At 47.9% G+C, this 24,442-nt stretch overlaps 1 protein-coding gene across 3 annotated transcripts in view; it reads right to left on the minus strand.

The window, feature by feature from the left end:
* The window catches only part of LOC121290187 (actin filament-associated protein 1-like), a 367,344-nt gene that overhangs the window by 340,816 nt on the left and 2,086 nt on the right, over nt 1–24,442 (minus strand). For 2 of the 3 annotated variants that reach the window (XM_041210445.1, XM_041210444.1), the window contains exons 2-5: nt 8,714–8,863; nt 8,046–8,129; nt 6,918–7,009; nt 302–407 (exon numbers count right to left, since the gene is read on the minus strand). In XM_041210445.1, the coding sequence (XP_041066379.1) occupies nt 302–407; nt 6,918–7,009; nt 8,046–8,129; nt 8,714–8,863 (432 nt within the window). Of the gene's footprint in view, nt 1–81; nt 184–301; nt 408–6,917; nt 7,010–8,045; nt 8,130–8,713; nt 8,864–24,442 lie in introns of those variants that run through there. The other variant, XM_041210446.1, reaches the window with a different exon arrangement.

Genomic DNA, 24,442 nt, shown 5'->3' on the forward strand with positions numbered 1-24,442 from the left:
AAACACCGACACACACTCCCTGAGTTCCCCCTGTAAATATTGACATGCACCTGAGGACCCCTTGTAAATACATATGCACACCTGAGGAACCCCTGTAAACACTGGCACAGTCCTGAAGATACCCAGTGAAAACTGGCACACTCCTGGGTCCCCCTGTCATTCCGGATACACTCCTGGGGAGTCCCTGTGAATCCAGCTTTTCTGGTGGAATTTGACCATTGATCTATTGGACTCTGCAGTCAGCGCTGAATCACTGTAAACTGACATCTCAGGACGTGACCATCGTTTGCTACATACGCACCCACAGTGCACTGAGCCAGAGGACTGAGAGGCTCTGCTTCCTCGTAAGAGTCGTCAGGGTGAACCTCGTTTGCTTGGTGAGGGGAGGGAGACGAGCCGGCCTGTGCCTGTTGGGACAAAGGCAGAGTTAATGGAGCGGCATTGGTGTGTGGGCAAGATCGGAGCTATGTTCGGTGCCCTCAGACAGCAGAAAGCTGGGCTGAAGTTTGCAACACGGGGGTCCCCATTCTCAGAGGTGCCAGGGCTCCATCTCTTCAAACTCTAGACTGCTACCATCGAGTCTGTGGATAGCAATGCTGAAAATTTGGGGGGGTGGGTTTGCAGGCCCTCAACAGCTTGGCAAACTGTGCTGCAACAGAGGGTGGCTCAGCGGGAAGTGGCAGTGATTCCGCAGAGCTCTAAACTGCCGCCCTCTCTCAGGCTGATAGCACTCGCCCTCCTGCTGCAGCCACACACCCACCCTTGCGAATCAGCCAAGCAGCCTAGACAGCTGCCAGTCCCAGGCCGCTGGCACCGCCTGGCTGCCTGGTGGGAGACCCCAGCCATTGCAACCTTTGAGGCCTCACTTGAACACGCCGCTTCACTTATCAATACAATCTGCCCGCCTCACAAATCAACCATATTGTGGAATTCTGCTGAGTGACTCGGTCATCCTGACTTCCTGTATGATTAGCTTTTGATGGTACTAAGGGCCTTCAGTACTTCCTCTGTTTATGTGGGTGTTCCTTGTCTCGTAAGAATTTGTCCAGACCTTAATTATTATTGATTTCCTGCCACTGATGGTATCAGGACAGTATCAGAGGGTGAGCTGGAGAATGAGCCCCTGCCTGTAAACAGGATATTTTCTTTCTCTCCTGAGACTCTGGTCCTTTTGAAGATTGAGTTTGCCTGAATCTGGAAGAGCACATTTGGACATTTTTTTTTTGACAAGTGGGTTGTGCAGTTCCAGTGTAGGGTTGGTGCATTCAGGAAGCAGGTTTCATGCTCAGAGACCCGACTGGTCGCGGGATTCTTGGGACAAGGCCCTCACTCCTGACTCCAGCTGTTGTTGGCGAAATCCGGAGCTCACGCAGATGATCCGGGTCGCCCTGGGACACTGGTCAGGGTACCGTTGGTCAAAGAGCTGCACCTGACACCAATCCGCAGGTCACCTCGAAATGCAATCCTATCCGCATGCACTGCAACTTTAACAGGTCATAGCAAAGCAATGGGCAGAGTTCATTATTACAGGCGGGGAGTGGGGAGACACAAAGTGTGTGTGCTTACTTTTAGGCCACATCTGCATTCAGGAGTCAAGATTTCATGAGCAGTGCCCTGGCGGAGCCAGTATTTTACACCAGACGTGGCTGAGCCTGGCCCAACACTCACCAACACTGTGATCTTCTCTCTGGCACCTTATTGTCTTATGAGGGAAGGTTGAGCAGCTTGGGCCTATATTCACTGGAGTTCAGCAGAATGAAAGGCGATCTCACTGAAACATATAGGACAGGGTTTTTCCCTCGTCGGGCAGGTGAGAGGCGGGGGGGAAGCAGGAGCGGCTGCGAAAGCGACCACCCGCCCACGATCTGGCAGTGATTTGTCGCTGGGCCAGCCAGATAAGGCCCACCCAGGGTGAAACGCGTGCTGCAGCGAGGGTGAAAGGAGGACGAGCTGGCAAGGGAAAGCTCTCTCTGCAGCGCAGAGCTGCCCCAGGGAGCTGACGGTTTAAAAAATGAAAGATAAAGAAGCTTAAAAGGTTCAGAAAAAAAAAGAACATGTCCCCCTCGGTGTGACTCTGTCACATGTTATGAACGAAATGTTAATACTTTTATTTCATTTTTAGTGGCCGTTGGAAACCTCGCCTCCACGTGGATGAGGTTTCCTAAAAGATCCAAAGGCCGCTTGGCCTTTTCGCCTTGGCCAACCTGGAAGGTTGGACAGGCAGTGAGAAATTTAATTCAGTTTGTACTTTAATGGCCTTAATAGGCCTGTCAGTTGTCGGGCGGGCGCACTGCTGACTCCCCACACGTGCCCGCCGACCGAACCATTGCGCAAATGCACAATGACATCACGGCGCTCGCCCGATGTCACAACGCGTCCCCGATGAGCACAATATTCTGCCCATAAGATGCTGGGTTGGGAGGTGGGGTGCGGTGGTGACAGGATCGATGCCGTAAGGATGCCTCCCCTCGTGGGTGGCCTCGAACTAGTGGGGCACAGTTTCAAAGTCAGGGATGAGGAGGAATTTCTTCTCTCAGACCATCGTTAATCTTTGGAATTCTTTAACCTAGAGAGCAGTGGAGGTTGGGGCATCGAAGGCTGGGTTTGACAGATCTTCGGTTGACAAGGGGGTCAAGAGTTGTGGGGCGGGCAGGAAAGTGGAGCTGAGACCACGTCAGATCAGTCATGATCTTATCAAAGGCCCGACCGACCAACTCCTGCTCCTATTTCTCATATCACCTTCCACACCAATTAATCCTTTGAAGCCCAGACCAACATTTTCAACAATCTTTTATCAACATTTTTCCCTTACTGTTCTGAAGCTCGTCACTCACAATGGGCTACAAAATATTATTATGACATAAAGTAACAGCCAGTGTTAGCGTATTAATGCGGACATCTTCATGTGACTAAGAAACAGGGCAAGGAGCAGGAGCTGGATGGAACAGGGAAAACTACAGGAAGTCTCATCCCATCGGATATCCCAAGGGATTCCTTTGGCGATGGCTCTTTGGTTTGTTCAGCCTGACGTGAGGAGAGTTTTGGGTGCGGAGTCAGGTGCTCACATGAACACAGCGCTTGACTGAGGGAGGATGCGTTGGGATGGACTTTGCTAAATTCTTATTCAACCACCAAACCTCTGCATCAAGGAAGCATTTCTAACCTATAGATTTTGTTAAATTTGGTCTAGAAAGTTCTTTTTTCCTTATTTCCTGGGGTGTGAGACCAGCATTTATTACCCATCCCTAATTGCCCTTGAGAAGGTGGTGGTGAGCCACCATACTTGAACAACTGCAGTCCATGTGGTGTAGGTACACCCACAGTGCTGTTAGGGAGAGAGTTCCAGGGTTTTGACCCAGTGACAGTGAAGGAAAGGCCGATATATTTCCAAGGCAGGATGGTGTGTGGTTTGGAAGGGATCTTGCAGTTGGTGGTGTTCCCATCTATCTGCTGCCCTTGTCCTTCTAGGTGGTAGAGGTCGTGGGTTTGGAAGGTTGTCAAAGGAGCCTTGGTGAATTGCTACAGTGCAGCTTGGAGGTGGTACACACTGCTGTCACTGTGTGTCGGAGGTGGAGGGAGTGAATGTTTAAGTCGGTGCACAGGGTGCTGTAATCAAGCGGGCTGCTGTGTCCTGTATAGTGTTGAACTTCTTGAGTGTTGAGGGAGCCGCACTCATCCAGAGCAGTGCAGAGTATTCCATCACACTCCTGACTTGTAGATGGTGGACAGGCCTTGGGGAGTCAGGAGGTGAGTTGCTTGCCTCAGAATACCCAGCCTCTGAACTGCTCTTGTAGCCGCAGTATTTATGTGGCTGGTCCAGTTCAGTTCCTGATCAACGGTAAGCCCCCAGGATGTTGATAGTGGGGGATTCAGTGATGGTAATGCCATTGAATGTCAAGGGGAGGTCGTTTTTTAAATAATTTACAGACCTTGTATTGCATGAGCACAAAACCACACTAGAAAACATAAAGATGAGCTGGGGAGTGGGTTAAAGTGGAATTATAAGGGCCACTGCCAGCTATTTTGGCCAATGGGCCCTAATCTTCAGAGGCTTTTCTCTGATGTGGTCTCATTAGTGCCACTCATTAGAGGATCTGTGGGAGTGCGGATGGTCACGGACTCCATTCTGGAACCCTGCCAGTCCACAGCAGCTGCCCGATATCAACCCAGGCCTGAAAACAAATTAAACTGCACCATGAACAAATACTCCTTACACACAGAACACAGTTTGGGGGAAGAAAGCAGAGAGAGAGAGAGAGAGGGAGGGAAGGGGGAAATAGAGGGGTAAATGAGAGGGTGAAAGAGGGAGGGGGATAAAGAGAGGGTGGAGGAAAAGAGGGTGAGGAAAAAATAGGGGGAGGAGAGGGAGGGGGAAAAGAGAGGAAGAGGAAAAGGGAGAGGGGAAAGAGGGAGGCGATAGATGGGAAGCTGATTTTTACTGTATCAAAGGGGTCTGACTTTTTAAGTGAGTCGGGGTTTGGCCATTGCAGATAAAGCTGCATTTTCTTCATTTTAATGTTCTGTGGGGACCAGGTTTCTGGACCGATTTCGATTGTTGCTTTTACTCTGACAGCATTTTTCTTTCTGTGGTTGTGAGATTGTTAGGTTTTGCGGTATTTTAACAAAATAAACAGGGTGATTTTTAGCAGAGAGGGTCACCTCTTTGAAACTTTTTTTTCTCAAAGTGGAACAGATGCAAACAAACCATTAGGACTAATTTTAATTGGATTTATTTTTCCTCTGTCTGTTTTGGCTGATTGTTGGAAGGAGTTTAGCATTTCATGGTGGCCGTGTCTGGGAGTGAATCTCACAGTGTATAGGTCAGCGCTGCATTCTCAGTAAGGAAGGGGTCACCAAGCCACTCAACACTTCTGTCAATTTACCAACCTATCGAGGTAATCCCTCATCATCTGTGCAACCGATTCTCCCCACCCACAGAAATTGTGTGTGTATAAACCCCACTCTGGACAATGTCTGGGAAAACAGATCTCAGCCACCAAACTGCGCAGAAAAATCTTTGACGCTTAACTTAAGACTGACAGTTCTGATGAAAGGTCAGACTTGAAGCGTTATCTCTGCGTTTCTCTGCACAGATGCTGAGTATTTCCAGCATTTACTGTTTTCATTCCATCCATAACCTGCTTTCCACAATCTCTGCTCCCCACACCCACCATCCCCATATATTCCCTCATCTGCAGATTGTCAGAGAGTCTCAGCCACTTTCAGCGATGGACCTGTTTTCCCAGCTAAATGTCCATCGATGATCTTGGGTCCCAGGGACGCAGAGACTCTCCCAGCTTGGGCTGAGATACCATCTCCAGCCAGTTTGGTTAACTTTACCAGCTCTCCTCATGTGCTTATCTAGCTCCCTCTTGCTAGTCGCCTCAACTTCTCCTCCATTCTCAAACAACTTCGTGGCCTTATCTTGTCTATTCCATCACACTCCTGGCTGTCCTGCCACATCCTGCCCTCCTTAAACTTGAGACCTTCCAAATCTCTGCTGCCCACATCCCAAGTCCTGTTAACCCATCACCCCTGTGCTTGCTCACCAACACTGGCTCCCGATCAAGCAAGGCCTTAATTTTAAAATTCTCATCCAGGTTTTCAAATTTCTCCATGGCCTCCAGCCCTCCGGGATGTCTGCAATCCTTCAATTCCGGTCTCTTGAGCATCCTCGATTTGAATTGTTCTACCATTGGTGACCGTACATTCAGCTGCCTGGACCCCGAGCTATGAAATTCCCTCACTAAATCTCTTTGCCCTTTTCCCTCGCTTTCCTACTTTAAGATGCTCCTTAAAACCGATCCATTTGACCAAGCGTTTGTTCATCTGTCCTAGTATCTCCTGATGTGGCTCAGTGTCATATTTTGTTTGCTAATCGCTTGTGCAAAGCACATTGGGACATCTTTCTATGTTGAAGGCTCTATAAATCCAAATCATGGCAATCATAATAAAGAAGTTTCTCCAGAATTGGAATTATTCATGACTGTCATGTGTTTCTGGCCCCTGGTTTTGGACTGCCCACAATTGAGATCTTCTCTACGCCCAGCCTATCAAACCCTTTCATAGTTTTAAAGCTCTCTGTCAGAAAATTCTCTCAGCCTTCCCTTTGCAATAGGAAAGCATCCCAGCCTGTTCAGTCTCTCTTTGTCAGTGGTAACTTCTAGGATGTTGCAGCATGCTTGTAAAACTAGTTTTTACACTTACTCCAGTGCCTCCATATCTTGGAGAGCAGAGCTGTGCACAGTAAACAAAGCGTGGAAACTGTAGGGAGCTTCTTGATGCAGGAGGTCTAGGAGCGTTTGACCCTCAAACATCTCTCAGCAAGCAGAGTGTGTGATTAGGGACTGCACTAGCACACTGACAGTCTCAGGCCCGTAGCTCCACTGCTGCATGTCTTGTGCTCGGGCTAACTTCGAGGGCTAGGACCAAGATGCACCTGACACGAAGGTGAGCTGGAACAAGCAGGAGCAGGTCCCACTGCAACCAACATGTGAATCACGTCAACCGCTCTTTCGAAAGCTGGTCATTTGTCACATCCCTCGTGTAACAATGGAGGGAGTGTCAAAGAAACAGGAAGAAAAAGTGCTGAGATCGCACGTGTTACGGACACAACGCTGGGTACACCAGAGACCCACCTCCTCACTCTGCCTTCTACCTGTCAGCGACTTTCTCCCCAATTTCTTTGTCAAGGGCTATGTTTTAGCTCACACACGTTTCAGCACCAGTGGCTCACTCTCTGCCTTACAGACAATCTGTGAAGTGTGTGTGTGTGTGTGTGTGTGAGTGTGTGTATGTGTGTGTGTGTGTGTGTGTGTGTGTGTGTTTAAGATAAGCCCATTCAGACCTGAGCAATATAATTTAAGCAGCTTGATTGCCAGCTGTTAAGCTAATGGTAAAATAAATTTTGACCTTACCACTTTGGTTTGAAAATCATCCGATAGTGGGGGGCAGGGTGAAATGTCTTCTGTGTCTTCGATGATCTCCAGGACATTCCGTGGCTCATTTGCTGTTGAACAACAGTAGGATTACTTTGAAGTATTGGATGAGTCAGGAGGATTTGCATGATCTTCATGGGTAAACTGACAATGCATCACTAACTACCATGTGCTAACTGCTCCAGCTCAGCGATGTTGGGAATGTCCGGCACTGACCTCGCTGTGGGAAGGCGGGCTTGATGTGGAAGGTGAGCCGTGGTCAGTCGCTGAACCGGTCAACAGGCTTGAGGGGCTGTATGGCCCACTCCTGATCCCAGAAGGCCAATAGTACGTGCGTATTCCCCATCCTCCTGTCAGTCACCCCAAACCCCAGTGAGAAGGTGACCAGGCCCCAGCACACTGCCCAATGAGAAGCCACTGTCAGCCATCCATTCCTGGACCTGATCACTACAGATGGGGCCACGCACTATACAGGAGCTCACAAGTTGTGCTGAGCCAGCAATTCTGCTCCCCACAGGTGTAGAGATGTTAGCTCACTCTCTTGAGCAACATCCTCCAACAAACAACCCCCAAGCAAAACCAGCATCTCTGTAGCCCCTTTCACAACCTTAAAACAGTCAGTTTTGAAGTGTAGTCGCTGTTGTAATATAGGAAACCCAATAGCCAGAACGTGCACAGCAAGCTCCCACAAACAGCAATGTGATCACAACCAGGTAACCTGCTTTCAGGGATAAGTATTGGCCAGGACACTGGTGTTCTTTGAAGGAGTGCCATGTGTTGTTTACCATCCACCTCAGGTGGTAGACAGGGCCTCAATTTGACGTCTCATCTGAAAGACTGCAGAGCCGACATTCCAGCACTCTCTCAGCACCGATCAGTGAATGTCAGTCTAGATATTGCGCTCAAGCCTCTGGAGTGGGACTTGAACCCACAACCTCAAGACGCCAGAGTGCTGGCCACTGAGCCACAGGTGACACTAAGATGCTGGAGGACAGAAGTTGCTCAGTTCTGCTGCCACTTACTGTCTGTCGGTGGGTTAGTAATGTTGTGACCCCCCTCTACCTGACGGTCAACAGGATATCTGTAATGAAAGGGAATCCCACCCACCGTTCGCGGGGAGCTGCATCTCCAAGCGATTCTCTGTCAGGGTAACACAGCTCATGAACATGTAATCTGCATCCTCAGCGGGTACTGCAAGCACAGGAGAATCTCATTAAACAATCATTGCTTTGCTATGTACTCAAATGTTTGTTTTTTTTTAAAAAAAACTTTGCCCTTCAAAGTTCCTGTTTCCCCAGTTGAGGGATGGTTAAGTCAGCCTGCCAGCCAGGCTCGGTCTGGTAAAGGTGCTGCCTCCTCTCGCCTCCTCACTCCCACCACCATTCAGCTGCCTTTACCCCTGCAGCAGAAACATGGCGAAATCCGGGGTTCAAAGGGTTTGTGTTTGGTTCCTGGAAGGGAGCTAACCATGAGTTACAAGAAAATGTGTTTTGAGTTAAAGTTTGCTTTCAGTGGAAGCTCAACTCTTTGAAACAAGAGTCAGAATGGGACATGGAAGGGAGCCAGGTTAGAGGTGGTTAAGTGTGATCAACCAGAAGTCGTTCTTCCCAGAGGCAAAACAAAGAGGCAATTTTTCTGTGCGTTTGGAAGGGCAGCTCAGGGCCAAGTGCCTGTGATCTCGGTCCTTCAAAGCGAGGGAGGAGGAGCAACACTAACACTGGAACCCTGGGCGTGAGTTCTATGACCAGTGGGTGTGATGGGTGAACTGTACATACTGAATCCGGATTGCTCGGTGCACGGGCTCCCGTTCAGCTCCTGAAGCAGCTCGGCCACAGACTCCTTCTTCGACTCTGCGACGCAGCTTAAACTCTCCGTGTCCAACACCTTGAGGAATGACTGCAGCTCCGAGAATAACTGATCCAGATCTGTAGAGAGAGAGAGAGAGGGGGGGGTGGGGAGGGGGGGGGGGGGGGGGGGGGGGGGGTAGACATTAAATGCTGCCGGGTGACTCAGTAGGGACAGCTGGTTCACCAGGAGTTGTTGCTGAGCTCAGGATGGGAAACCAAGAAGCACCTCAGCCCAGGGCACCCCTCACCCCCACCTCCCCCCTCACCCCTCACCCAATCCCCATCAATAACTCGGGAGACATACATTCAAAGGATGGGGTTACCCAGACCAACCCTCCCGAGGTATCTGTCACCCCCTGACTCTGGTCTCTTGGACATCTCCTAGCTTTAATCGTCTCACCACTGACCGTGCATTCAGCAGCCTGGGGTCCTAAGCTATGGACGTTCCTCTCTAAGACACTCCCTAAAACCTCTCTCTTTGACCAAGCGTTTGGCCACTGATCTTTCATAGCTCCTTACGCGGCTCACGTTCAAGTTGTGTGACCGACAGCTCTCCTGAAAAAAAACCACCTTGGGATGGATGTTTGACTATGTTGAAGGCGCTATGTAAATGAAAGTTTGTGGTTGAGGGCTGTCCTGGATATCTGGGAGCAGGTGATCCCCATGGGAGAGTTTGTGGCACTCGGAGATCAGGAGAGAGAGAGAGAATAAAAAAATAAAAAATATAACCATCGTTCTTGTTGTGGTGCAATTCGATTTTCATTGGCTACACAAGCTCCATCAAGAGCACTGTCTCTGATCTGCATTAAAGGCTCTTTACATTGTGGGGCTCCACAGTGCGAATCTTGTCTCATTCATGCAGTTGACTGAACAAGTGACTGTGTGAGGGGAATGAATGGCCTTTACTGTCTGTGCCCCATGAAAGCAAAGTCCACAACTTGGACTGCGGCTGAATGAAGCAGTTTATAAACACCAGAGTATCTTGGGCGCCTGTCACAAAGAATCTCATTGTTAACTCACAATCATTTCTGCATCTCCATGTGAAGTGGTGGTTGGGGGGTGATTGGTGTGGGTGGAGGGGGGGGTGGGCGGTGGGTAATTGGGGAGTTGGTGGGGTGCTAAGAAAAGGAATCTGCGGCTTGTGGAGGTAGCTGTGTCACAGAATAACCTGACCATGCTGAATTGATGCATCCTCCAGCTTTTAACCTCTCACTGCTCTTTCCGCTATTGCTTCTTGCTGGTGAGCCTTCACATGGTTGGGTTTGTCTGGACTCGGAGCATCGCTCAGCTTCAATACTTCCAGAAGAGCAGAAAAAGGGTGAACTAAACACCTCCCACTATTCCATCAGGTCCCGCAAGGCTGACTGAGGCCTTTAGACATGCGCAGCAGAACCTTACAGCGCAGCGAGAGGCCATTTGGCCCATTGCGCCTGTTACTAGCTGTGGCCACAGCCATCCAATTCGTTTCACTTGCCCGCTATTGTACCACTTCTCGTGGATGCCCAAACATTGCCAAGAGGGTTAATAAAAGACAGGGGAAGCAAAGAGTGGGGGGCGTGTGGGGGGCATGGGGGGGAAGCAGAGAATGAAAGAGGAAATGAAAGAGAGGAAATGAGCGAACATAAGACCCAGGGAGCAAAAGTGTGGCGTGATCAATCGCTTACAACAGCCCAGGGAGAACTGGACTCTCTCATCATCCCGCAGAGATAAACAGGCCTTCCTACAGCATCATGAAAGAGGAATTTCAACTCGGGTGACAGTAGAGCGGCAGGTCGCCAAGTTGGAGCAAGAAAATAGCAACAAGGAGGACAAAGTCTCATCTAGCAGTCGAGTAACAGCAGTGCTAATGTTCCTTAAAGCAGCAACTAATTCTGAGTCACTGACCTGTACATACAGCACTCTCAACTTAGCTGTCGCAAGGCATTACAGTATGTGTACATCCCCGACATTACACTAGTGACTTCATTTCAGCAACAACAACTTGCATTTATATAGCACCTTCAAGGTAGTTAAAATGTACAAAGGCACTTCACAGGAGCCTTATCGAACAGAATTTGCTACTGTGACGCATAAGGAAATATTTGCACAAGTGCCTACAAATCAAGGCAGTAGATTTTAAGGAGTAGAGCCTCTTTAAAAGAGAAGAGAGAGGCAGAGAGGTTTAGAGAGGGAATTCCAGAGCTAAGAGCCTGAATAATGATTAAAATCTGGGATCTTCAAGAGGCCAGAATCAGAGGAGTGCAGAGATCTCGGAGGGTTTTAGGGCTGGAGGAGATTACAGAGATATGGTTGGGGTGGGGAAGGGGATGGGGGGCGTGGAATGAGGCTGTTGGAGGCATTGCCGGTACTGAGAACCAATGTAGGTTAATGAGCACAGGAGTGATAGGTGAGTGGGAATTGATACAAGTGCTTCAAAAGGACTTAATTGGCTGTAAAGCACTTTGGGATGGAGTGCAATTGTGGAAGGAGCTATATAAAGGCAAGTTTCTCCTTTTACACAGCAGGCTTCGAACATCATAGCTTCTCAGGCCTGCAGAATGGGCTTAGGGAAGAAGAATATACCTAAGCAGAAAGCTTTCATCAGTCTGAGACGAGTGGACTTTACTCCAGGCTTTGTAATGGGCCTTCCTTGAATTTAAAGTGTGCAATGTTGTTCTCTCAAAACACAGCTAATCCATTTTAATGACCAGCAGAAGGAATACTTGACATTTTTCATTTGAAATATTTGAGGAGCCCACTCAGCTAATAGGACACTCGCTGTTTTCTTGCCTCCCAACCTACCTTGTCCATATTTCCCACATATTTTTAAAAATCCAAGTTCAATGATTTCCTCCGTACTTAACTAGCCTGCAGACAAAATAAAGCTCCAGCTAAGTTATGGCGCTCCTTTCAGCCCATGTTTTCATAACTCCGCCAGTGTTACGTTTCACAACTCCCATACTTGCAAAAAAAAAATGTTGAGAGAGAATCAAGCACATTAACCGTCTTCACCAGACCATCTATAATCATTTGCACATTTCAGGATTCCTGTCACAAAGCATCTGTAAACCTTATTATTCCCTCATTCTGTTCCCCAAAGGCACTGACTCTCACTGAGGTAAGATTTCCTTGCCAGATGTGAGCGGGCCCCGGTACCTTCCTAACTGTATGCCGACCTCGACCACGGAGCACACTGCAGCCAGCGCGACCCTGACCCTGATCATTCTAATGGCAGTCCACTGGACAATGCTCAGCTAGGCCCAGACTGACCCAGTGCTGCTCAAGTGTAATTGGAGCAGTAGCTAACTGGGCAGAGGCCAGGAATCAAGCCCAGCACCCTCTCTGACCTCGGTGCCTCAGTCCGGCCAGGCAATACTTGCCCACTGACCATTGGTACAGTTTTACCAATTCCTCATTTGAGCCTGTTTCTTTTTGCCATTTTCTCCCTTCTTTAAATCTCAGGACACAGGGCACCCGTCTGTAAATCTCTCATTCTCTTTCCATAATTGTGGGTCAACTCTGCATATTTATAATCGCCTGCTGTCTGGTCGGTATTTTTGTTTGAAATAACAGCCGAGATGTGCTCGGAGTTCAAAATTCGCTCTGGCTAGTTTTTGTTGAGATGTTTGCATAGAGTGCTGCTCATTCCCTCTGACACCCAAGCTCCCACATGTTAGCCCAGATAATGAACGCTAGCAAGAGATTTATTTGCTGGGGGTGGGGGGGGGGAGGCGCAGCTGGCTTTCCACTCAGTGGCCACTCCCAGGCTGCCACCAAGGGCCAGTGGATCAGGGGTTGGGAGTGGGGGAAACTCTGTAGCCTGCTGGGCCAAATGCTGCACACCCCTCACTACCCCAAACTGCACAATGGGACTGGGAATGAACCTGGAACTGTGCTGCCCTTTGTCTCTGTTAACTCACGTCTTGACCAGTTGAGTTTTTGGAATGCTGGTATATCAATGTGTTGCACAGGACAGCGTTTACTGGTAATAACACTGGATGATGGGAAGACAAACACAGAATACACAGAATACCAAAGACTGGCCTTTAGACTAAACAATGAAAACTAACATCTTTTCAAATATGACGTTAAATCTTTCTGTAGCTGACAAAGGGGATAAATAAGGAACCCTCAGCCCAGCTGTTGCAATTACTGAATCATCGCACTGTCAACGTTGAACTAAATATAGAATTCAAACCAAGAGGTCCTTTGCTGTCAGAAAAAGCTTCGGTTACTGTTTGTACAGAGCTTCTTTCTCACAATCCACATTAAACTATTAATGCCCCCCCACTCCAATGTCGATCAATGCTCAGTAACCAGATGCAGTGTTCAGCAGGGCCCCGGGAGGTGTCTCACCATGAGGGGTGAGACACAAGAATACAAGAAGTAGGAACAGGAGTAGACCATACAGCCCATCGAGCCCCCTCTGCTATTCAATACGATCGTGGCTGATCTCGGGCTTCAACTCCGTTTTCCCACCTACTCCCCATTTCCCTTGATTCCCTGAGAGATCAAAAATCTGTCTATCCCAGCCTTAAATATATTCAACGATGGAGCACCCACAACCCTCTGGGGTAGAGAATTCCAAAGATTCACAACCCTCTGAGTGAAAAAATTTTTCCTCGTTTCAGCCCTAATGATCAGCCCCTAATCCTGAGACTGAGCCCCTGTGTTTTCAATTCCCTGACCAGTGGAAACAATTTGTCAGTGTGTACCCTGTCAAGCCCCTTCAGAATCTTGCCTGTTTCAATGAGACCACCTCTCATTCTTCTAAACTGCAGAGAATATAAACCCAATTTACTCAGGCCTCTCATCGTAGGACAACCCCCTCATCCCAGGGACCAATTTAGTGAACCTTCGCTCTACCACCTCCAATGCAAGTACCTCCTTTCTTAAATGTAGAGACCAAAACTGCACATAGTATTCCAGGTACAGTCTCACCAAAACCCTGTAGCAAGATTTCTTTAGCCTTGTACTGCAACCCCCTTGCAATAAAGTACGACAGAACATTTGCCTTCCTAATTGCTGTATGTTTCAGGGTGGTTGAAGCGGACTTGATAAATGATTTCAAAAGGAAATTGGATGGGCAATTGAGGGAAGGAGTGGGATACAGCAGGCGAATGGGACAGATTGGAATGCTGTGCAGAGGGCTGGCAAGAAGTTGATGGTCCAAGTGGCCTCCTTCTGTGCCCTAATGTCTCTGTTTTCCCTTTAGAGACTGAGCAGTCTATTGTGCAGTTAACATCATTTTCTGTTCTTGTGAAATGCACAAACGTGAGTGAGCACCTAACTGGCAGCTGCTGGGGCCACAGCTCAGAGAGTATTGGAGAAACATGGGGAGAAAGATCAAACACAGGAAAAGAGATCAGAGTAGTTAACTTTAATGAGAGTATATGCCCGTACAGCCACAATGGGATGAATGGCCTCCTTCTACAATTCTCTACATTTGCTACTGTCTTGTCTACATTATTTGCCTCTCCTGGACTGCCTGGAAAGAAGCATGAGAGTAACAATGGATTATGCATAAGACAAACCAGGGAACAGGACTATTAGCAACTCCACACTGCAGTCTCTTCCATTTGCATGTCACCTGAGCGGGATCTAAAGCTGGGACATATGAGAGCGTCAGACATGTTCATTGGGTGAAGTAGTCTGTGAATAGTCTTGTTTCAGTCTGCCTATCGAGCATCAACTGTCCTCACCCAGAAAATTAAAGCCAACATCTAGGTTCTTCTCCCCCCCCCGTTTCATCCTTTGCCCAAGAAAATGTGGGACTGCGCTGGGCAATGAAGTGATTATTTTGTCCGTGAAGGGCTTTATTTGCAGAGGAACTGGAAGTCTCGAAAGTCAGAATCACCTGCGCTGCTGGATAGTATATCCAGCCGAGTTGGTGCAGCCACGTCCAACATTAGTGTCAAGACTGACATGAAATGTGAGTATTCAGCAGGAACAGATGGGGCTGTTGATTCTGGTATCGTATTAGGGAGTCAACAGTTCTCGTGACAGCCTACCCCCGAACTCATAAAAATCCTTTTATTGAAGCAATTAAACCAAGAATCACATCAGCAGCTTCATCTCTGGTGAGTTATCACGTCAGTCAATAAGTTGACTGTTGAATCATAGCCCCTTATTGTGAATTTCCTGCTTTTGCAAGGTCCAGCAGTTAAGTCCTTTACCTTTATTGAACTGTTTTCATGAATGAAATTTGTTTGACTTCCCCAGTTGGCAAAGGCCAGGGAAGTTCCAGGGTTTCCTGGACTCAGCCAGTCTGGCAACAACATTCCATGTGCCAGCGCACACTGGACCTGAGTGACCAGTGGCGCCAGAGCATTTCGATCTTAAAACAGCAACCTGCTCAAGCAATGGACTACAGCCTGAAAGCCAGGGAAATATAAATGGAGTTTTTAAAAAAGTGAATTTGAACTCTGCAGGCTTCCACTGCCCTCCAAGGGGCAGGGGGTGTAGGGGAGGACGGAGAGGGGGAAGAGAGGGTGGGGGAGAAAGTGGGGAATAAGAAAGGAGGGAGAGTATAGAATGGGGGGGGACCTTTGGGGTTTGCTGAAAGGCAATAATTATTCATCACTTGTTACTAGGATATCACGTTGGTGAAAAGCAATCTGCTCAAGACTGGGTCCTCATTTTAAGTAGAGAAAGTTATTTTCCAATACTAAAATCACAAGATCTGGAATTTCTTTGCCCAGTGTAAGAAGGAAACCAAGAAACTGGCTCCTGGAAACATTTAGCAGCTGGATCAGATCCCACCCCAATATCACAGGACTTGCCTCAGGGAATGAACTGTTGGTGCCAGCACCCAGAAACAGTTCTTGCCCACATCTGGGCATCATTTCAATGTACTTGTACTCGACAAAACTGAGGGGCATCAGTGTTTGGAAGTGTTGTTGGTGGAGGGATAAATATTGGGCAGGATAGCAGTCCCCTGCTCTTCAAACAGCGCTGTGGGATCTTTGACACCCACCCAAGAGGGCAGATGGGGGTTTCAGTTTAATGCCTCAACTGAAAGACAGCACCACGGAGAGTGTAGCGCTCCCTCAATACCACACTGCAGGGTTAACCTGGAATATGCACTTGAGGTTCTGGTGTGGCACTTGAACCACGATCTCCTGATTCAGAGGCACAAGTGCTACCTTCTGAGTCATAGCTGGCACCTGATGCTCTTCCCAAACCCCACCCCCACCCCCTACCCCCACCCCCAGCCCCCAGCCCCATCCCCAACCCCTACCCCCAACACCCAACCCCAACCCCCAGCCCCACCCCCAACCCTAACCCCCACCATTGCTGCCTCTCAATGATCTCAGCTTCTGATCCACTGTTTACAAATTGTATTTCCTGGTATCCTGTCGATTATTAAATACGGTTCAGGAAGCTGAGTAATTGGGAAAGGGTTTGATTGCTCAAAAGCTCTGATAATGACAGCAATCTTATCAAACTGGATCTGTGATTCATGAGAGCGCAGTCCTATGGGGCAAGATCAAATGAGATTAGAAGCTGCAAAAGCTTGAAATTATATTTCAACCGCTTCCTCACTCTTCAACATATACATTTGGAAAACACATTTGGTTTTGTTTCTCTCTCTCTGCGGATCCTTGACTTGGCATTCAAACCATTTACTTTTTTTGAAAGTCTTCTTGGCTCTGGGAGTCGATAATGACAGCACAGTTGAGGAATTAAGAGTCGCATAAACAAACTTCCAAAGAGTCCCAGTCAGTCTTGGCCTTAAATGGAGAGTGACAGAACCATTTGCAATCTGCGTTTGTCAGATTGAAGAGGCTGTGTTGTTGGATTTGGAAATAATTCCTCTCTTTTGTTTGTAGGACAACCAGGGATAGAAATTCAGCTCGAAAAGAACAATCTTCAACATTTTCCAGTCCTACACCTACTTCACTGTATACTGCCCCTCACCAACCAACACCTGCCCCCATTTCTTGTTAAGCCACGGGCTCTGACTGGGGGTACAAGTTCCAAACGCACTGACTTTCACTGAGGTACAGGTTCTACAGACACTGAGGCTCACTAGGGTACAGGTCCCACAGGTACTGATTCTCACTAGGGTACAGGTCCCACAGGCACTGAGGCTCACTAGGGTACAGGTCCCACAGGCACTGATTCTCACTAGGGTACAGGTCCCACAGGTACTGATTCTCACTAGGGTACAGGTCCTACAGGCACTGATTCTCACTAGGGTACAGGTCCCATAGGCACTGATTCTCACTAGGGTATAGGTCCCACAGGCACTGATTCTCACTAAGGTACAGGTCCCACAGGCACTGATTCTCACTACTGTACAGGTCCCACAGGCATTGAGGCTCACTACGGTACAGGTCCCACAGGCATTGAGGCTCACTAGGGTACAGGTCCCACAGGCACTGATTCTCACTAGGGTACAGGTCCCACAGGTACTGATTCTCACTAGGGTACAGGTCCCACAGGCACTCATTCTCACTAGGATACAGGTCCCACAGGCACTGATTCTCACTAGGGTACAGGACCTACAGGCACTGATTCTCAGTAGGGTACAGGTCCCACAGGCACTGATTCTCAGTAGGGTACAGGTCCCATAGGCACTGATTCTCACTAGGGTACAGATCCCAAGGGCACTGATTCTCACTAGGGTACAGGTCCCACAGGCACTGATTCTCACTACTGTAGAGGTTCCACAGGCATTGAGGCTCACTATGGTACAGATCCCACAGGCATTGAGGCTCACTAGGGTACAGGTCCCACAGGCACTGATTCTCACTAGGGTACAGGTCGCACAGGCACTGATTCTCACTAGGGTACAGGTCCCACAGGCACTGATTCACACTAGGGTATAGGTCCCACAGGTACTGATTCTCACTAGGGTACAGGTCCCACAGGCACTGATTCTCACTAGGGTACAGGTCCCACACGCACTGATTCTCACTAGGGTACAGGTCCCATAGGCACTGATTCTCACTAGGGTACAGGTCCCAAGGGCACTGATTCTCACTAGGGTACAGGTCCCACAGGCACTGATTCTCACTACTGTAGAGGTTCCACAGGCATTGAGGCTCACTATGGTACAGATCCCACAGGCATTGAGGCTCACTAGGGTACAGGTCCCACAGGCACTGATTCTCACTAGGGTACAGGTCGCACAGGCACTGATTCTCACTAGGGTACAGGTCCCACAGGCACTGATTCACACTAGGGTATAGGTCCCACAGGTACTGATTCTCACTAGGGTACAGGTCCCACAGGCACTGATTCTCACTAGGGTACAGGTCCCACACGCACTGATTCTCACTAGGGTACAGGTCCCACAGGCACTGAGTCTCACTAGGGTACAGGTCCCACAGGCACTGATTCACATTAGGGTACAGGTCCCACAGGCACTGACGCTCACTAGGGTACAGGTCCACAGGCACTGATTCTCACTAGGGTATAGGTCCCCCAGGCACTGATTCTCACTAGGGTACAGGTCCCACAGGCACTGATTCTCACTAGGGTATAGGTCCCACAGGCACTGAGGCTCACTAGGCTACAGCTCCCACAGGCACTGATTCACACTAGGGTACAGGTCCCACAGGCACTGAGTCTCACTAGGGTACAGATCCCACAGGCACTGATTCACACTATGGTACAGGTCCCACAGGCACTGAGGCTCACTAGGGTACAGGTCCACAGGCACTGATTCTCACTAGGGTACAGGTCCCACAGGCACTGAGTCTCACCAAGGTATAGGTCCCACAGGCACTGAGTCTCACTAGGGTACAGGTCCCACAGGCACTGAGTCTCACTAAGGTATAGGTCCCATAGGCATTGAGGCTCACTAGGGTACAGGTCCCACAGGCACTGATTTTTACTAGGGTACAGGTCCCATAGGCACTGAGGCTCACTAGGGTACAGGTCCCACAGGCACTGATTCTCACTAGGGTACAGGTCCCACAGGCACTGAGTCTCACTAGGGTACAGGTCCCACTGGCACTGATTCTCACTAGGGTACAGGTCCCACAGGCACTGAGCTCACTGGGGTATAGGTCCCACAGGCACTGATTCTCACTAGGGTACAGGTCCCACAGGTACTGAGTCTCACTAGGGTACAGGTCCCACAGGCACTGATTCTCACTAGGGTACAGGTCCCACAGGCACTGATTCTCACTAGGGTACAGGTCCCACAGGTACTGATTCACTCGGGTACAGTTCCCACAGGCACTGAGTCTCACTGGGGTATGGGTCCACAGATACTGATTCAATGTGCGACAAGTTCCACAGGCACTGACTTTCATTGAGGTATGGGTCCCACAGACACTATCCATCACAGGGTATGGTTCCCACACACAGTGACCCTCACTAGGGTACAGGTCCCCTCACTAGGGTACGGTCCCACAGGCACTGAGTCTTATTGGGATACGGGTCCACAGATACTGACTGAATGGGGTACAGGTTCTATACACACTGACTCTCGCTGAGGAATGGAATACACAAGCACTGACTCTTACTGGGGTACAGACTCAAACACAGCAATTTTTTTTTAATCAGACAAAGCCCTGGACTTTATAAAGAGAGGCAAAGACTTCAAAACCAAGAAGGTCATGATGAACCTTTATAAAACACTGGCTTGGCCATAACTGGAGTATTGTGTAATTCTGGGCACTGCACTTTAGGAAGGATGTGAAGGCTTTAGAGAGGGTGCAGAAAAAATGATGAGAATTGTTCCAGGGATGAAGGACTAAGGTTAGGTGGATAGATTGGAGAAGCTGGGGTTGTTCTAAGAGAATCTCCTTAGAGAAGAGAAGACTTAGATGAGATTTGACAGCGGTGTTCAAAATAATGAGGGCCCTGGGCAGAGTTGTTAGAGAGAAACTGTTCCCATTGGTGGAAAGGTCAAGAACCAGAGCACACTGATTTAAGAAGATTGGCAAAAGAACCTAAGGTGACCTGCGGAAGAACATTTTTTTATGCAGCAGCTGATTATGATCTCAATGTGTTTGGTCTTTTTAATTGAAATGGTCTTCCAATGTTTGGAAGGGGGTGGGGGCAGATTTAATCATGGCTCTCAGATGGAATTGGATTAGTGTATGGAAGGAGAAACACTGCAGTGCTACGGGGAAAGGCTGGGGGAGTGGGGCTCGCTAAATTGCACTTGCAGAGAGCAGGCATGGGACTCAACAGGCCTGAATGCTTGCGGCACAGAAAGAGGCCGCGCTATGATTTGGGTAGAGGTGGGTGTTGTAAGCAGGCAGGTGATGTAGATAAAGGGAGACCTGGCCAGTAGCTGCGAATGTAAGCAGGTAATGTCAGCGGGGAGATGGGGCCAGAAGGTACAGGTGGTAATGTCGGCAGGGTCAATAGTTTCATGCGATATTCTCAAGATGTGCCATTCAGCTGATAGTTTGGAAGAAAAGTTAAAATGTACCTTTAAGTGGGCTATTCAAAGAAGTTTGCCATAAAAACCATCTTTGTTAGGATTAATCTTCAGTACATCAAATGACTTTGAAACGTAAGACTGTCTACATGGTCCAATCACACAGTAGCCTCTGGTTTGATACAGCACTGAGACAAGCCCCAGTTTACCACCTAAACCATAAACTGGCATCGTGAACTCTAAGCAAATTCTGATTTGCACAGCTCAACCTGAGGCAATGGTGTAGGAGAAACTTCACACCGGCATTTGAACATTAGAGAGAAACTGAATAATGCGAAAGCCACGACCAGCTCCCTCATGTTACAGGCAACACATGCAAATTTCTGTCCCCTCGTTCACTAAAAGGAAAAGGAAACAATGACATTTTACAGACTCACAAGTACCTGTAACCTCAAACTGACCTGACCAATCAGCTCAAAAGGCCATTTCTCCTGGAATCAGATCGGCTGGCTGAAGAGCAATTCAACACTGATTGCCCTCATCCCGTGGTTACTTAACAACATTTAGAATGTGTGGCCTTTACTATTGCAGGGGAATACACTGTCTGTTGCTATGTTGTAATGTGTGGTATAGGTTCTGACCTCATGAACCATCATATTATCCAATTGTTGTGAGAAATCAGAGAGCCAGTCGTACCTAAGGAGTACAGGCCTCACTCCTTACTCCTAATGGCTGCTTCACCGGGTCATCCATAGCTCTGGGGGGGGGCGGTGGGGTAGCCTCTCGATGTCCAGGCTCACCTCCCTGCTAGCAGTCAGTACCTATAATGGGGCCACTACTTTTCAAGAGAAGAGGGGTGGAAGGACTTAAAAAAAAATCAAGTGAATTGTTCTGGGTCATCGCAGTGTTAAAAGGAATACATTATTCTCAGTTTCCAGCTCACCATTCCAGAGATTGCAATCAGATCAGATTGCCCTGCCTACCCCATCAACAAACAACACTCAGCTGTTCTCGGGGGAATGGGAGAGTGGAGAACATTTCCGATTGCTGCTGCACAATTATGATGTACATTCCTAGATTAAGATCTCTTCAGATGTGACACTCAACTGGGCGGTGTGTTGGGGGGTGGGGCATCAGAGAGACAGATGATTTATTGCAGACCCTCCTTTTGCCTCTCTTCAATTTTTCCTATCTCCTCCTTGTTCTGCTACCTTAGCCTCCCAACTGAAGCTTAATGCCAACATGCTGCTTTGATCCTGAGTGAGGCTATGTTACTCACACCATGGCTGCCAGCCAGGTTTTGGGTAGGCTCATTAACTAGCAATGAGTTGAGCTGATTATTCCCATTTTCCCCACTCTCTTGAAGTGATGGGTTGAAGTGGGCAAGGCAATGCAGAAACTCAACCCAAACCTGAAAGCCAGTTAGATCTGAACCTGTGTTAATCTCTAACATAAAGACAGAAAATGCTGGAAATACTCAGCAGGTCCGGCAGCATCTATGGAGAGATAAGCTGAGTTAACCTTTCAGGTCAATGACCTTTCATCTGAACCGTGAATAGTTGGGGGTGTAATAGGTTTTGAGCAAGTGCAATGGAGGGCTGATGGAAGTGTTAATGGGAAAGAAAAGAAATGAAGAAACACAACATGTGCCTGGAGCAGGTGTAAATGGCAGAATGATGACCAGCTGCCATCCAAGAGCAAAAACGAGAAAAACGAGGGTAAGACTGAAACATGCAAAGAAAAGGCAACAAAATAGGGCCAGAGATTACTCTGAAATCATTGAACTCAATATTGAGTCTGGAAAGCTGCAATGTGCCTCATCGAAAGGTGAGCTGCTGTTCCTCAAGCTTACTTTGAGCTTCATTGGAACACTGCAGCAGGCCGAGGATAGAGATGTCAGTGTGAGAGCAAGATGGAAAATGTATTCATCCCTCCTGTCTCCAATCCTGTCACAGACCTTCCCTTTTGTTCTTTCCTGTCCTCCCCACTTTCCCTGCCTCTCTGCTTGCTTAAAACCTGCTACATCACTAACTTTTTTCCAGTTCTGATACAAGGTCATCACCCTAAAGCACTGACTCCCTTTCTCCCTCCACAGATGCTGCAGGTCCTGCTGAATATTTCCAGCACTTCCTGTCTTTATTTCAGATTCTCAGTACCAAACATTCATTCCTCATCCATCACAACCAAATACTGAACTCTTCCAAGCTTGGGACATGAACTCTTCACTTTTGTATAATGTCTGGAAGACTCCTGACTCATTCTGGAGATCCCAAGGGCACTTGGAGACAACATTTGTGCTTAGAACATCCACAGGAACTAATGTTGTTAACGTCACCCTGGACATTTTGTGCTTCTTATCTCACACAGCCTTTGATGCTTTACTTGTTGACCGTCTCTGCATTCAATAATTGTTCATGCAACAGAAGTGACATATATTCTGTTCCAACAGGACAGCAAAACAGGAAATCATGTTAGTGAATCTCGTTCCAGTGTTTGTTAACCTTCCCCTTATGGCACGAGCCCCAGCCCCAAGCCTCTGTCTGTCGCTCCCCATTTCTCTGGGCAGTACACTGCTTGAGTAGAGAGGTCAGACTGTGAAACATCCACTTGAACTCTAAGGAAATGAGGGCCATTAATCAGTAGAAAGACAACCTATCAGTCCTAGAGTGCAGAGATTCCTGACTCCTACCAGCAGAGACCACAGGTTTGGTGAGACCTCATCAGAACAAATCATAGAATTCTAGAATGATTACAGCACAAAAGCAGATCATTCAGCCTGTCATGTCTGTGCTGGCTCTCTGTAAGAGCTATTCAATTAGTCCCATTCCCCCACCATCTCCCCGTGGCGCTGGATTTTTTTCTCTTCCGATAATGATCCAATTCCCTTTTGAAAGCCAAGATTGAATCTGCCTCCTCCCCACTCTCAGGCAGTACATTCCAGATCCTAACCACCTGCTGTGTGAAATGGTTTTCCTCATGTTGACTTTGGATGTTTTGCCAATTACTTTAAATCTCTAGTTCTCGACCCTTCTGCCAACGGGCACAGTTCCTCCCTATTTGCTCTTTCCAGACCTCATGATTTTGATCACCTCTATCAAATCTCCTCTCAACCTTCTCTTCTCCAACTTCTCCAATCTATTCACGTAACTGAAGTTTCTCATCCCTGGAATCATTCTCATAAATATTTTCTGCACCCTCTCTAATGCCTTCATATCCTCCCTAAAGTGTGGTGCCCAGAATTGAACACAATACTTCATTGAGGCTGAACCAGTGTTTATAACGGTTCACCATAACTTCCTTATTTTTGCACTTTATGCCTCAATTTATAAAGCCCCAGGATCCTGGATGCCTTTTTGACCATGTTATCAACCTGCCCCACCACCTAGAATAATCTGTGCACAAGCATCCCCTGGTCCCATTGCTCCGACACCTCCTTTAGAATTGCATTCTTTATTTTACATTATCTTTCCTCATTCTTCTTACCAATGTCAACCCCTCACCAGCCAACCTCATACTGCACTGGAGGAAGTGCAAGTCAATCAGTGTGCTCCTGTTGATGGGGTAAGCTCCATTTATCAGACGAGGAAGCACCAACATTTGTTAGCACAAATGGAAGAGAAGTCACAGTCTGATTGCAAACCAATGCTCCCACCTGACAGAGTGTGGTTGAAAGAGAGAGCTTGGAGTGAGCAAACCATGGTTCAAACAAGTCCGACCACCAAGCCCAAAGGAGCATTGCTCCCCACCCAGTATCACCCAGACCTTCCCACACACAAACTGCAAACTCACTAATCATCTTACATCATATCAATGAATAAGAGGAGCTTGTTACAAGGATAATACAATAATTTTGTGGGAAGATTAATCTTCATATATACTGAGAAAACCAAATTGGGGAAAGCAGTTTGGAGGTGCGTTCACAGAATGCTTTTGAGACAGTTTGCGTGAACCATATTTCAAGGGACCAACTAGGGAACAAGTTATTTTAGCTCTAATACTCTAATGACATGGGGTTAATTTGTAATCTTATGGTAAAAGATCCTCTGGGGAAGAATGATCATAATATGATAGAATTTTATATTCAGTTTAGTGATGTGTTTAAGTCTGAAACAAAGTTTCCATGGATATGAGGGGCCATTTGGCTAAGGTAGATTGGGAAATTAGATTAAAATATATGACTGTAGATGAGCAACAGTGAACATTTAAGGAAGTAATTTAAAATTCTCCACAAATTCCCTTGATTAAAAACTCCATGGGAAATGTGATCCAACTATGGCTAACTAGAGTATGTAGGGGTAGTATTGGACTAAACGAAGAGGCTGATAATGTTT

The sequence above is a fragment of the Carcharodon carcharias genome, chromosome 17 (genome assembly GCF_017639515.1).
Source record: "Carcharodon carcharias isolate sCarCar2 chromosome 17, sCarCar2.pri, whole genome shotgun sequence".
Classification (NCBI taxonomy): domain Eukaryota; kingdom Metazoa; phylum Chordata; class Chondrichthyes; order Lamniformes; family Lamnidae; genus Carcharodon; species Carcharodon carcharias.